The sequence below is a fragment of the Talpa europaea genome, assembly GCF_964194135.1.
Source record: "Talpa europaea genome assembly, chromosome: 1".
Taxonomy (NCBI): Eukaryota; Metazoa; Chordata; class Mammalia; order Eulipotyphla; family Talpidae; genus Talpa; species Talpa europaea.
In genome coordinates, this window is record NC_140073.1 from 33,308,430 (window position 1) to 33,323,995 (window position 15,566).

Below are 15,566 nucleotides of genomic sequence, written 5' to 3' on the forward strand. Positions count from 1 at the left end.
CAGCCGGGGATCGAACCGGTGCTGCAGAGGCTGCGGGCAGCTTCACAATCCAGCACTCAACCACTGCGCCACCGGGGAGGCCCCAGTATTTTTCTTTTTCTTTCTGACTTATTTCACTGAGCATGAGCCCTTCTAGCTCCATCCATGTTGCTGCAAACTGCATGTGTTTATCTTTTTTGATTGCTGAGTAATATTCCATTGTGTATATGTACCTCATCTTCTTGATCCAGTCATCTATTTTGGGGCATTTGGATTGTTTCCATATCTTAGCTATTGTAAATAGTAACTCAGCTCCACAATTTATCATATAAACCAATACTTAAGTTTTTGCCAAGAAATTAGTATACAAGCAGACAGTGGATAAAGAAATACTCTATTTAAAAATATAGATTTGGAGGTACAAGAAGACCAAAACAATTAGATTCCTTATTCCCTTTAAGAGGTATTTCAGTTTCTTTAGTGTTATACATAATAAAATAATGGAGAAAATAATGAAACAAACAAACAAAAAACTACAATCAACACAGTTATGTATTGGAGTAAATGCAGACTATCCAATCAATGAAATATAAGAGAGCATTAAGAAACAGACTTACACTTACACAGATCTCTGATATTTTGACAAGGGTAAAAAGGAAATTCATTGGTATAAGACAGTCTTTTCAATAGATGATGCTGAAACAACTGGATATGCATATGGCAAAAAATGAACCTGTACACTTAGCTTAGCTTAGCTTCTGCTACTTACAAATATTAACTCAAAATAGACCACAGACCTAAATGTAAAGCCTAAAATCATAAAGCTTCTAGAAGGAAATATAAAGGGGGAAAAAAATCTTTGTACTTGGGCTATGAAAAAAAGTACTCAGAAACAACAGCAAAGCATAAACCATTTTTTAAAACCTAATACATTAGGCTACATGAAAAAATTTGGGCCTCCCCTGTTGGTGCAGGTGGTTGAGTGCTGCGCTGCAAAGCTGTCCACAGCCTCTGCAGCACCTGTTCGATCCCGGCCGACCAGCGAGGGTCCCACATGGCATGGCAGACCTCTCTTATCGCGCCCGCTGCTCCCCTCAGCAGTATATTTCGTCAGTCTGCCTGTTCTGTTCCCTGCTCTGTCTCTGGTGAATCCTCTCACCCTCCTGTGCATCTGGCCTATACTCTGATTCTTGTATAAAATAAATAAATCTTTAAAAAAAAAAAAGTCAGTCAAAAATAAAAAAGAAAACAAAAAAATTTGCTCCTTGAAAGATGGCTTGGAAAAAAAAAAAAAACAAGCCACAAAGTACAGCAAATATCTGTCAAACATATATCTGATAAAGGACTTATATCCAAATAATCAAAAAACTTTCAAAATTCAGTAATAATAAAGAAAGCAAACAATTTACATAGGCATATCACCAAATGAAAAAATATTCAACATCATTAATCATTAAAATACACAAATCAAAACTACAGGGATATCACTACCACTGACAACAATATAGAGGAACTACCATTCTCACAATCATCATGACTCCTGGGAGCAGTAGCCTGAAAAGTGTCTGTGACACCACTTCCCTGAAATTAGTCATAAAAATGAAAGTTACCCTCCTTCCATATCTCAAACCCCATATTCTAACATTAGGCCTATGAGGCCTAATGCTGCTGTTTAGTACTCAACAAATGGGTTTCAGATAGTTTGAGAATTCATTGCCTCAAATCTCCATGGCAGATGAGCAAGACCTCAAGTGACTAGAGCCTCTTGCTTTATAGCCTCTAGCTATAAAGTCTCCTTTCTTTATTTCAGTGAATCACAATTAAATATTCTCATTTTTTCCAAAAGTGGCACAATATAGGGAGTCCTGATTTAAACTGATTTGGGTGATGCTTCTCTAGCTCTACAATCTTGTAGAAATCTCCATCAAGCTTCCCAAGACCCAAAGCCTGAGTCATGGTTTGGGAATCTCAAGCCTGATGCTTTCCAAAAGGCAAGGATGACTGTATTAGAGTACAATGGGCAACATATCACCTCAAATTTTAGCCAAGAGATCTGTCATCTTAATGAAAGGCTTGGAACAAGAGCTAAAAGATAAAGAAAGAAGACTAGAGACTATAAGGTCAATGAAGGCAAGACTTTGTCCAAACTCTCACTAACTGTATCTTCAAAATCCAGAAAAATGCCCAGCAGGTTCATTAACTCAGTAATTTTTTTTTTGAGTATCATTCAATGTTATTATAGTATATATTGTATTTGGTAAATGGATGAACAAGCTATACAAAAAGGTTACAACAAGGACACTGAACTTTCCATAAGGAAGTGAAACATTTCTTAATCTGACACCTCAAACTGAGATTATTACTCATCTAAACTCATCTAGGATGAGCCTATTGTGTGTGTGTGTGTGTGTGTGTGTGTATAAAATAAGGTATATCAATCCTTCATATAGCAAACAACTTTTTACATCTATGTGTGCTAGGCTCAATGCTAGCAGATTGGGATTGAGAAAATGAGTAAATATGGTGTTTGTCTTAAATTGTTCCCCAATAATGATAGTTTATAAAGGGGAGGCAAGAACAAACACCACAGGAGTAAAAAGACACCAACCAAATAAGCCTGAGGGTCGCAAGAAGGCTTCAGAGGAGGACTATATCTGCTCGTTTTTTTGTGGTAAACACTGTCAAATGCTTACTCTTTTTTTTTTAAATAGAGGCATGTTTTATTTATTTATTTGTTTGTTTATTTTGTTTATACATGCACTGGGTACAGTCAGAAGCGCGGGAGGGTGAGAGAATTCACCAGAGCCAGGGAGGGGAGCAGAGCAGGCAGAAGGCCCGAAGTACACTGCTGAGGGGAGCAGCGGGCAGCAGGAGAGGTCTGCGCGCCATGTGGGACCCTCCTCTGGTGGCCGGGGAGCAGCTGGGAATCGAACCGGCACCCCAGAGGCCGCGGGCAGCTTCGCAACCCAGCGCTTAACCGCTGCGCCACCAGGGAGGCCCCAAATGCTTACTTAACTCATTTGCCCCTTCTTTCTTACTGACTGAACCCAATTCAGGGTTAACATTATACCCAGTTCAATACTCATTTTCACAGCTACCTTTGCACTTAAGGTTGGTGCCATAACATGCCATAACATGCCTTTGCACTTAAGGTTGGTGCCAACTCTAGTCTCTGAGACAACAGAAGTTGTTGGGAATTTCTGGGAATACTTTTGTTTCCTAATACAGAGGAAAAATATATCTGGCATCAACCTCCCCTCCTCTTGCTCTGAATCTGAACATAAAAAGCCTCTTGTAACCATGAGGCAGTAAGCATTAATATGAAAGTCAACATGCTAAGAATAACTGAGTAAAAAGATAAATCTCAGTTCCTAATTACATTTTGAGTAACTGAGTCAAATCAGCAATCACCAATTCTATACTTTTTGCTAATTTAAGAAAAATAAACCCCATTTGTCTAACCCACCACTGATTAGATTTTCTATTACTTATATGAAGATCTGCAACTTCTAACTGCAACTGAACTGAGACAGAGTTAAAGGAAAGAAATCTGTCAGGCAAAAAAAGCAGATAAAGCAATTCAAACAATGGGGATGAATTAAGCAAAGGTAGAAATGTGGGGGAAAGCTGGCATGTTTAGGAACAGGGACATGTTAGTATCTTTTTTTTAGTAAGATTTATTTATTTATGCATACAAGAACTGGGGTGTTGGGGGTGAGAGGATGCACCAGAGACAGAGCGGGGAACAGAGTATCTTTATCCAATAGGCTGGAAAGTACGACAGGGAGGTCTTACCTGCTTCATCCACCGTGGTACACTTCTGGTACATGGATGTACGGAGAGTTGGTGTCCGAACATTCAACAGCCTGATCTTGTCTACTCGGGTATCAAATACTCGAAGCACCGGGTCTTTATCATCATCATCATGACACATGATTTTGTTGTCAATGAAAGAAGCGAACATCTGGGTCTCCAAGAATCTTGAGAGGAAGGGCAGGTAGGGTTCAGGCTGATCTGACAGAAAAGATGCCTGGTGGGAAAAGGAAAGAGTCATTAACAAGGAAGAGGGAAGAGGAGATATCAACATTGACCAGCAATGTCAAAATACCCAAGGGATTCAGTAGGCTAATTCTCTGAACTTTCTCAGGTCTTTATGAAAAGCAAACAAAATCTCTTCAGCATTTTGTTTGTTTTTTCAGATATCCTGATAAAATATCAGATATGCTGAAACTTTGACAGACTGGCCTAAAATTACTCAGATATAGCCAACTGTGGCAATTAATCTTCCCTGAATCCTCATGTCCAACCTACATGTACAACTTTCCTAAGATAGCTCTGTGACTGATGATAAATCACCTGATAGTAGAAACTAGCACTGTTTGAAAGCAACAAAACCTTGTATTTTATCAACATCAGAAGGACTATGAACTTGTTCCTAGCACATAAGAAAAAGTCATCTTCAATAGGGTCTAGCTAGCACTCTGGTTCCTCATCACCTCCCCAGCAGGATTATACTCACTTTATCAAAGTTTTGCATCTGCTCCCTGTTGGTAAACCAGGACTCCTTATCCTGGCTGGGCTGAATGACAAACACCTCATAATCTGCAAACATCTGAGTGAAACGATTTGCAAAAACTTCCCGGATCTGAATGTTTAGCTGGTAAATCCTGAGTTCTTCTTCATCACACTGAACTTTGAGATCCTTATTGCTACTGGGATCTTCACGAACTTCCAGCTACAAAAAGAAGCAACAGTTGAGAAGACAAGATTTCCCTTTAATTCAAAAGAAGTGTAACTCATCTGTTTTCCCCCAGTGCCATTTACTTTGCAGCAAATGGAGAAAATAAACAAAAGAGGGGACAAATGGAAAATTCTTCTTTCTCTCAAAGAATTTTTCCTTACTGTGTTTTGTTCAGTTTTTAAATCTTTTTAATCTCTCTAAATATTTTTCCTCCTCTGTAAGTGGTCATGACTTTTTAAAAAAAGTCTGCCTTACTAACTCTAATTCTGTTCATCTAACTAAAAGAAAATGAAATGTTTCACATTTCACTAAAAAGAAGCCCAACAAAATTATTACATTGGCTCATTTTGTTATATGCAATTAACAAAAGTAATTTAACAGTGAGAATAGGGTAAGGTAAAAAGATGGGTAAACAACTACAAAAGCTTATCATCTTATCAGTTAGGAAATCAAAACCTAAGTACACACTGGAAAGAAGACAGAACTAGACTACAAGAGGACTAGATTCCAGTTTCTCTCCCTAGTCACTTACTAGTCTGAGGTAAAACTCTCAATCTTTCTGTTTCTTGACCTATTCTGTATGCTTTTGTTACTGTGAAACTCATAGGGCAATGGAAGAAATCTGAACACCAAGATTACTATAACCATCCTTCCAAGTCACAACTCTAGTATTCACATGAATCAGGCTTGCCTTGATTCCCAAGTGAGAAGCTACCCAAATTCAGGTTCAAGTAGCATTTACTAGGATAACATTTGTCGGCACTAAACCCAAAATCTCCCATACAGAGCATTCTCTCATTGTTCATAAATATGCCCTGTCCTGACCAGGGTGTTTTCTTTTTTTATTATTATTATTAATTTTGTTGATTTTTAAACAATATTTGCTTCCTCCAACCCCCTCAGGTGTAGTCCCCATAGAATTTCCTTCACCAATGCACCCATGTACCATCACTTCAGTCCCCTGTGCTCCTCCCTCCTTCCCTCTGATCCCTCTCCCTCCTCCTCCCCTGCAGTGTCTCTGATTTATAATGGTCTGTTTTTGCTTTGTTGTGTTTTGTACTATTATTTTTTTATACTGATGTCTTATTGGGTTCCCCCATATTCCTGCTATAAGTGGAACCATCCGATATTTTTCTTTTTCCTTCTGGCTTATTTCACTGAGCATAATTCCTTCTACCTCCATCCACATTGCTGTAAATGGCATGAGCTTATCTTTTTTGATTGCTGAATATTCCATTGTGTATATATACCACATTTTCTTGATCCAGTCATCTATTTTTGGGCATACAGGTTCTTCCCAGGTATTGCCTATTGTAAATAGTGCTGCAATAAACATAAGGGTACAGGTCTTCTTTTGGATCAATGTTTTTGTGTCCTTTGGGTAGATCCCTAGGAGTAGAATCGCCGGGTCATATGGTAGCTCCATTTTTAGTAGACTGAGGGACCTCCAGACAGCTTTCCATAGTGGTTGGACCAGTTTGCACTCCCACCATCAATGTAGAAGAGTTCCTTTTTCACCACATCCTCGCCAACATTTGTTGTTGCTAGTTTTTTTTTAATATGTGTCATTCTTACTGGTGTAAAGTGGTATCTCATTGTGGTTTTGATTTGCATCTTCCTGATTATAAGGGATGTTGAACATTTTTTCATATGCCTGTTAGCCATTTGCATTTCCGCTGTGGAGAAGTATCTTTTAAGTTCTTATGCCCATTTCTTGACTGGATTGTTTGTTTTTGTTGAGTTGTGTGAGTTCTTTGTATATCTTTGTGATCAGTCCCTTATCAGTTGTATGGAGTGCAAAGATTTTTTCCCAGTTAGTGGGGTGTCTCTTTGTTTTGGTTTATGTCTCTTTGCTATACATAAGGTTTTCAGTTTGATGTAATCCCAGGTGTTTATCTTTTCCTTGACTTTCTTTGCTTTGGGTGATGAGTATTTAAAGATGTTACCGAGATATATGTTTTGTAGTTTTACCTACATTTTCTTCTATATATTTTATGGCTTCAGGTCTTACGTTCAGTTCTTTTACCCATTTTGAGTTGATTTTTGTGCATGGTGAGAGATAGTGGTCTAGTTTTATTCTTTTGCATGTGGTGGTCCAGTATTCCCAGCATCATTTCTTGAACAAACTATCCATGTTTCATTGCATAGTCTTTGCTCCTTTGTCAAAGATTAGTTGTCCATATAAGTGTGGCTTTATTTCTGGGCTCTCTATTCGGTACCATTCTGACCAGGGTGTTTTCTTTGTTTGTTTGTTTTTTTAATCGCTTTTTTAAAGATTTATTTATTTATGCATACAAGAGCTGGGATATAGGCCATAGATGCGGGGGGTGAGAGGATTCACCAGAGACAGAGTGGGGAACAGAACAGGCAGACTAACTGAAGTACACTGCTGAGGGGAGCAGCAGGTGAGTCAGGAGAGGTCTGCTGCACCATGTGGGTTGCTCCCTGGCTAGCTGGGGATCGAACTCGTGCTGCAGAAGCTGCGGATTGCTTCATAGTGCGGTGCTTAACACCTTGCACCACCAGGGAGACCCCTGATCAGGGTGTTTTCAACCCATATTTTATTTCACCAGAACAGTATTCTAGCACAGACCAAACTTGTCACAGACATGCATATGTATGTGTTTGTGTGTGTGTGTATGTGTTACACATATATATTATGTGTGAGATATATATATATATATCACCTTACCTTATATATATCACCTTACCTTTTCCAGGCTCACCCCAGTCCTCTTGACCAAGGCTTGCAGCCGAGCAATAGTTTCGTTCTCCTTGAGGAGTTCATAGGAATGCAAAGGGGAGCCAGCAATGTTCCCATTTCTCTTGTCAGAGACAAGTTCAGAGGCCCGGAGTCTTTTCAGCTTGGAGGCACTCTCGCTGCAATGAAGATTCCCTTCAGGGGGAATGCCAAATGCCATAAGAATCTCAGAAACTTCCTGGACAAACTCCAATTTGTTGGGAAACTGAGGCAAGTCCTCTGGCAGCTCAATAAAGTGGTTGTCAATGTCTACAAAGCAGAGGTTAGCCTGGAAGACAAAACCAGAACAAGGAGTATGAACAACTCCAGAGCATTTTAGAAAGGATAACAAACAAAACACAAAGTAAACATCTGAAATGGGTGCATTTGGTATTGTATAAACAAAACTGGGCTCAGGAATGAAACACATCTGAGTCCCAATCTTTCCCTGCCACTATCCAGCTGTGTGAGCTTCAAAAAGTTACTTAACCAGGCCTCCTTGGTGGCTCAGGGGTTAAAGACAGAGCTATCAATCTACTGCCAGCCTCTACAGCAGTTCAATCCCTGACCGGCCAGGGAGCAACCCACATGGCGCAGCAGACCTCTCTTTTTCTCAACTATAAGTGGAGATAAAAACACTTAAAGAGTGGCAAGGATTATATAATGATACTTAGATAGATGTTTAGACTCTCACACAAAGTCTCGCATATAGTAAATGCTTATTAAATGTCAAATTCATGAATTCTTACAGTAGTTTAAGTAAGTCAGAAAGCCGAGGTTCCAGATCTGTCACCATCATTATCTCCCTATGAGAATCTGAGCATACTATTATCCCTTTCTGAGCTTTAGTCCTGGTTTATAAGATTTGGCGGCTACTCTTAACGATTTTTGTGCTTCCTTCTAATTTTATTGCTTCTGAGAGGATGTAGAAACAGCAGTCTCATACAATGCTGGTGAGAGGGATAATCTGGATTAAAAATAACAACCTGGCAATATCCACCCCTATTTTACACACGAAACTGACATAGACAGATTTTGTCCAAAGTCACACAGTTAAGTGAGATTCAAATTCAACTAGCTTAGTACCAGTCATAAACTTAAGCTCTTAACCACACACATTTCTTGTTCAATTTAACTTAAATATTATATAGTTCCCATTCCTATTGGAATTTTCTTGTGGCTATAAACTAGAAAGTCCTTTATTTTTGTATATTTATCTTATAACCATGAACCTGTTCTAAGCAGGACAACTGTCCTTTCCTTCATTGCAGTCTATTATTAAATTAATAAAACTATGTCTGCTTCATTCATCCCATTAACAGGGATAACAGAATTACCTATGCCATAGATTTGAGGCTTGTGAGACAACAATGTCAAGGGTTTAGCACAGCACCAAGCCCACAGTATATAATAAATATTAACTGATATTGCTATTAACAGTGTGGAATACAAAACGTCAATAAACATATATAAATTAGTAGATGGGAAAATTCTGAATAAAAAGATGTTAATAACTTCCATAATTATATGTAAATTTACTCAAAATTCCAGAAATATTTATACTTAAAGGGCGGATCTAACAATTGTTTCCAAATTTTGCATAAGACAATAAAAGAAAACAAAGAGCCAAGAAATTTTGAGGGAAGAATTGCCTTACTCGATTCCAATATAGACATAAAATAACAATCTACTGGAAAAGAACAGTCTTCAGCAGATCCACATCCATGTATTGTGGATGGATTATTCAATCAATGTTTATGGGACAAATGGCTGTCAATTTAGAAATATTAATATTCTCAAAAATAAATTTTACACGGAAAATTTAAAAATAAAAAGTAAATTCATCCTATTTTTTTTAAAGTTTCTCTGTCCTTTACAAGATAAACTTGGACTACATTTGGATGACACAAAAATGCTATATAAGATTTCTTCAAAATAATCCAGTAGGATCAGAGGGAGAGGAAGGAAGATACAGAAAAATTGACTAAGTTATGTAATAATGGATACTAGTCTCTTTACTCTTACATGTACTCAACATTTTCCAAACAAAAGTAAACAAACCAACAAAAGTATTAAAAGAAAATACAAAAGATTACTATTCCATCTTAAGGTATAGCTGGGCTTTCTTAATTTTACACAAGGCTAAATGAACATAGAGGTAAATGCTGCCATAAAAATCTTAAACATAACAAATTTAAAAAGTAACAATTCACATAAACATGTAAAAAGGTTAGTATCCAAAGAAATCACTGAGACAAAAATAATTCACCCAATTGAAAAATGGGAGTAATTTATGAAAGGCAAACACAAAACTAATGGTTAACTTTAAACACAGGAAAAAATGTTAAACTTCCATAATAAACCAAGAAACACAAAATATTTTTTACTAACTGGGCTGACAAATATTTAAAAAATTTTGTTTTGTTTTTTAATACAATCACTGGGTACAGTAAGAAGCACGAGAGGGTGAGAGAATTCACCAGAGCCAAAGTGGAGAGTCCAACAGGCAGACCGACAAATACACTGCTGAGGGGAGCAGCGGGCACGGCAGGAGAGGTCTGCGCGCCAGGTGGGACCCTCGCCAGCCGGCTGGGGATCAAACCGGCACTACAAAGGCTGCGGGCAGCTTCGTAGCCCAGCGCTCAACCGCTGTGCCACCGGGGAGGCCCAAAAGATTTTTTTTTCTAAGAAACAAATATCTCATGCTATTATTGGTAATATAAACTTGATAACTTTCTAGAGACAATCTTTTTATTTATGTATTTATTTTATTTTTTAACAGTTATCATTTTTTACATTTTAGTGGAATTGCTGGATCATACGGTAGCTCCATTTTTAGTAGACTGAGGACTCTCCAGACAGCTTTCCACAATGGTTGGACCAGTTTGCACTCCCACCAGCAATGTAGGAGAGTTTCTTTTTCACCGTATCCTCACCAACATATGTCGTTGCTTGTTTTTTTTTGAGATTTATTTATTCATGTATGCAAGAACTGGGGTACAGGCCAGAGGTGTGGAGGGTGAGAGGACTCACCAGAGACAGAGCAGGGAACACAACAGGCAGATCGACTGAAATACACTGCTGAGGGGAGCAGTGGGCGAGTCAGGGTAGGTCTGCTGCACCATGTGGGTTGCTCCCTGTCTGGGGATTGAACTCATGCTGCATTGGCTGCTGACAGCTTCACAGGTTGTGTCTTAACCTCTTGCGCCACCAGGGAGACCCTAGATTTCTTTTAGCCATTGAAATGGGTGCATTTAAATTTATACTTCCCTGAGTGCTACTAAAATTAAGAAATGTGCATTTTTGGGGGCAATACCTATGCATGTCTTCAGCCAACTTTTCTATTGGGTTATTTATCATCGTACTGATTTGCTGGAGTTCTTTGTAATATCCTGATGCTATTTTTTGTAGGTTATGGCTTCTTCTGGTAATGAATCTTGGCCTTCTCCTTCCTCTTCCTCAGGGTGGCTGTTACTGCCTGGTACTTCCTCACGAAGTACCCTAAATAGGCAAATTTCCTGGTAGGCTTTTGAGGCACCACCTTGTGGGCAGAAGGAAACATCCATTTTTTTTCTTGTCAAAGGGTGGTGGGATCCCATCAAACACCTTGAGCCAGTCCAGGGCGGCCATGCCTCACTTGGTCTTGGATGCAGTGTGCCTCTCACCATCTGCCAAAAGATGTGGCTATGACCCTGGAGGTGTTAGGGACCACAATGGGTTGGTATTCATCCACTTGCAGAGGAAGACGAGGTATTTCAACTTGTTCCTATACAAATTGCCATAAATTGTGCTCACAGAGCACAACCACCACTTTCTGGCCAGGCCACAATGGCCACCAGGTAGTCCAGAAGATGGTCTCAGCCATCCAGCACCAAGGCCTGCACCTCTTTGGTACATCTCTAAATTTTTTGTTACCTTTTTCATCTTAGAATGTCTTATTGAGTTATTTTAAAAATCAAAATATTAATCTTTTATTTTATGGGTAGTGCTTTCTGTATCTGTTTACCAAGTCCCTACCCAAAGGTCACAAAGGTACTTATCAATACTTTCTTCTAGAAAATTTAAACTTTTGCTTTTAACATTTAACTTCTTAAGTTGATAAATGTTTGACATTTAACATTTAATCCATCTTAATTTGTTTTTGATTATGGTATGAGGTAGGGATCCTTCCTCACTTTTTTCCCTGCAGGCAAGCAATTTTACAAGCTCCATTATTAAATAATCCCTCCTTTGGTATGATTCCTCAATTATATATCAAAAAGTTATTTCATTAATCCTCTACTTATCCATGTACCAATGAGTCACATTCTAAAAGAAGAGGCAGTAAAGTAATACAGTAGGTCCAGAGGAATATAATTCCACAAATTTTCAATCTGCACATTGTACAAACTGCATGTTATAATATGTCCACATATGCATTCATTCAATAAACATTTTCATAAATCACTCTATTTACCAATCTATAACTAAAAAAGAGCTTTCCCATAATCCAAGATTTAAAGATGAGAAGAATTGCGTCAAACTTCATCTTCTAAATACTACTTAAGCCCTACCTAGTTAAGGGGCTAATAAATGTTTGACTTCAAAAATAGTCTACTTTTTGCTTATTCCTTAAAGAGTTTAAAATTATAATATAAACTTTCATGTCAAACCATTTAAAAAATAAGAGAATTTAATCATCTAGTCATTCCTCCCACCTGCCTCATAAACCCTGTCCACAGAGCTAAAATAACAAAGTACTGTGACCTACCAGAGGCACACAATGCAATCATTTACCCTCTTAGTTCTCCTTTCTTTAGAGGAAAAAAAAAAAGGCAGTTTGTCCCATAGGGAAAAGAGGCAGCTAAAAATAACTGTATCCATTCACAATGCTTGGTTGGCTTTTCTCCCAGGGCTGTGAGCCAAATAAAGAATGTCTCTAAAGAAGTTATAAAATTCTCCAAATGCTGTGTCCAAATATCATAGATACATCTGGTCAGAGGTGACTAGAGGAGAGAAAACTACTCAGAGATACTTCAGAAATGAGCTAGATTAAGAGAGGAGCCTTTACACAGGCACCACTACCCATTCTTTTTGTAATGTTGAACTGAGAGAGGTAAGAATAAGAAGGCAAAGTGAATAAGAAGGCCATTGAGTTACCAGGCTTATACAATAGCCTCGTGTTATTTCCTCCCAGCACACAGACTGCTCTGGCAAACAGAAGAAACTTGCAAACTACCTCAAACTCCTGTGCCCCTTTCCTCAGCTGAGAAGAAACCAACTCCTACAAAACAGTCTGGGGGATAGGAAGTAGCATGGCAAATGAACTGAGCCCAAGGGATGAGTTTTCTTCAGTTATCCTACTGCCTTGTTGGGAAAAACCAAAATCGCAAAAACTCTCCCAAATATCTTCTTGCACAAGATAACAATGCCCTTTCCCAAGCCTGAATACCTAACCCCAAATCACAACCAACCAGTCTCACTTACTAGTCAATCTCTGTGCTATTCACTGAAAGGAGTTCAATGCAGAGATAACTAGGGAAAAGTTATTGGAGGTATATTCTGAGAAAGGAGCAATAAAAGTAGGAAAGAAGAGCCTAAGATAGAAAGAAGCTTCCCTTGATATAGCTGTGGATGAAATGCCTCCTTCTGGACAAAGAATGAAACCAGAAAGAGAAGCATAGGACAAAGGATGCCTCACAAAGGCAGCTCAGCACTCTCGTTTGCTCAGGGCCAGCTGAGCTCATGTGTTGGTATAAAAAGGAACAAAGGGCTTTTCACAGACTTCTGATGCTGAAAGACGGGGCAGCAACTGATGAATTTTGATTTTGGGGGTAGGGAGTGAACATTCTCTGTCCCTCTGGAGAAAGTCTCTTATAAATCAAGTTTTGCCCCAATCCATGACCCTGAGGGTGCACACACCCACATGAATTTCCCAGTCACTGCTGCCTTAGAGCTTCCTTCTAGCAGTATAAAGATACCACAGAATGTATACCAAAATGTTCAAAGTTATCGCTGAGCAGCAAAATCTGAGGTAATTTTTAATTTATTCCATTTGCTTTTGTGTATCATTTCTGAGACATTCCAAAGGTCTCTTTCAGAGATATTGTCATTCTCCATTCATTATGCATACCTTTCAAGATGCTCCTTGAGAAAGCCAGTTTTCTCCCCAGTTGAACATTCCAATGAGGGCTACACAAATTCACATCTACCTGAGGTTATCTGCTAAAACTCAAGGTAGAAAATATCCATCTATGTATTTGCTACACAAATATGTGACCTTCAGAGGGATAATGTAGATTAAATGCAACTCTGATACCCTATTCCACAATGCCACTGTCACCACTCCTTCCCAAGTAAACCACAGGCAGAGGCAAAGAATGAAGCAATTATGGGAACACTACAAAAATGGAATGTTACAATACCCCAGAATAGAGCAAAAATTTGGGCTTTTCAAACAATGCAGTTTCTAGACAGTTCTACTAAGAAATTTTGTACCCCAGCAACCTCTCCATATACTGACATGACGCACACAAAGAATGATGCTAAGAGATGTTTTCAGGGAACAGAACTTGCTCCAAATATACAGCAAGCTGATGCCAAAGATGAAAATAAAACTGAGAAATTGGGTGTCTTGCCTAGTGACCTATATATTGCATTACACATGTAGCATATATAAGAGGAACAAAAATTGGCCACCCCAAAATAAAACTTTTTTGGCAAAATGTTGATTGCATGGGAGGGGCTCTTCAAGCTGGGTGGAAGTTGACTTAGAAAAAGATAATCACCCGAAAACCTAATCTCCTTATCTCTTTTCAAAGGAGAAGGCAAACTTAATCTATATACTTTTGTCTCCTGTGCCTTGCCTGGTAATCTCCCTAACTGGCCTAACCTTTGTCCCCCACAGTCTTTCTTGGCTAATCAACCTATTTAAGATGGCATCTGAAGCCATGTACTCATTGATGTGGGCCTTTCCCATGTACATCCAAGGTATACATATTATTAAACTTCCTGACTTTTTCTCTTATCAGTCTGTCTGATGTTTGATTATTTGCCAGGATAGAAGAACCCAAAGGGGTGTAGGATGACATCTTTTATACACAAACAAAACTAGTTCTTGTTGCTCTTCTTTGATTTTACAAAATTATAATTGAGTTTACAAAGAGTAACTGTCTATATTAAACATGTATTTGCTTAAAGCAAACAACAGAAAAATTCTCCAAACTTCGATACTTTCTCTTCATGCATATTTATTGGTAGAGTAATAAGGACACATACAAAAGAAGAATAAAACCCCTTAAAACCTTAATTAGTAAGAGGTCACTTTAGATCTTTTCTTCCTTAATCTTATCGCACCCCAAATACCATCAAGTTACATAGAATCAAAGGAGCAAAAGGGGTAAACATGGAAGAATCTACAAGGAAGATGTTTTAATTCTGAAAGCAAAAGAGGATGAGAGGGCCTCCCCGGTGGCGCAGCGTTTGAGCGCTGGGTTGCGAGGCTGCCCGCGGCCTCTGCGGCGCTGGTTCGATCCCCAGCTGCTCCCCGGCCACCGGAGGAGGGTCCCACGTGGCGCGCAGACCTCTCCTGCCGCCCGCTGCTCCCCTCAGCAGTGTACCTTGGTCCTTCTGCCTGCTCTGCTCCCCGCTCTGAATCTGGTGAGTTCTCTCGCCCTCCCGCGCTTCTGACTGTACCCAGTGCATGTATGAACAAACAAACAAATAAATAAATAAATAACATGCCTCTATAAAAAAAAAAAATAGAAATAAAAAAGAGGATGAGAAAGTAAAGATATGTATTTGACTATAATTTAAATATAGACTATAATTTAAATATAAATATTATGATTCAAAATCATCAAGGGTGTTCATCAGGGATGCTGCCCAGATATACCCAATGACATGAGCTCTGGTAAGGTCCATGAGAACACTCTCTTCTTTAGAGGTCCCCGTACTCATCATATTCATAAGTTAGACACAAAATTCTAACTCCTCACCCCCCGATACACACACACACACAGATTTTTTTGTAGAGAGAAGAAAAAGAGTCTTGCTGACATCAGTATATGATTATTCCAAAGTCCTCTTCCCAGGCCTTTCTAATAACTAAGAAATTCAGAGGAGGAA

The 15,566-nt window shown here is 38.8% G+C and overlaps 1 protein-coding gene across 2 annotated transcripts in view; it reads right to left on the reverse strand.

The window, feature by feature from the left end:
• The window catches only part of DENND5A (DENN domain containing 5A), a gene marked incomplete at both ends in the record, with an annotated part of 98,528 nt that overhangs the window by 38,393 nt on the left and 44,569 nt on the right, over positions 1-15,566 (reverse strand). For both annotated transcript variants that reach the window (XM_084231075.1, XM_084231074.1), the window contains 3 exons: positions 3,775-4,009; positions 4,499-4,714; positions 7,432-7,749. In XM_084231075.1, coding sequence (XP_084087201.1) covers positions 3,775-4,009; positions 4,499-4,714; positions 7,432-7,749 — 769 coding nt within the window. The remainder of the gene's footprint in view (positions 1-3,774; positions 4,010-4,498; positions 4,715-7,431; positions 7,750-15,566) is intronic.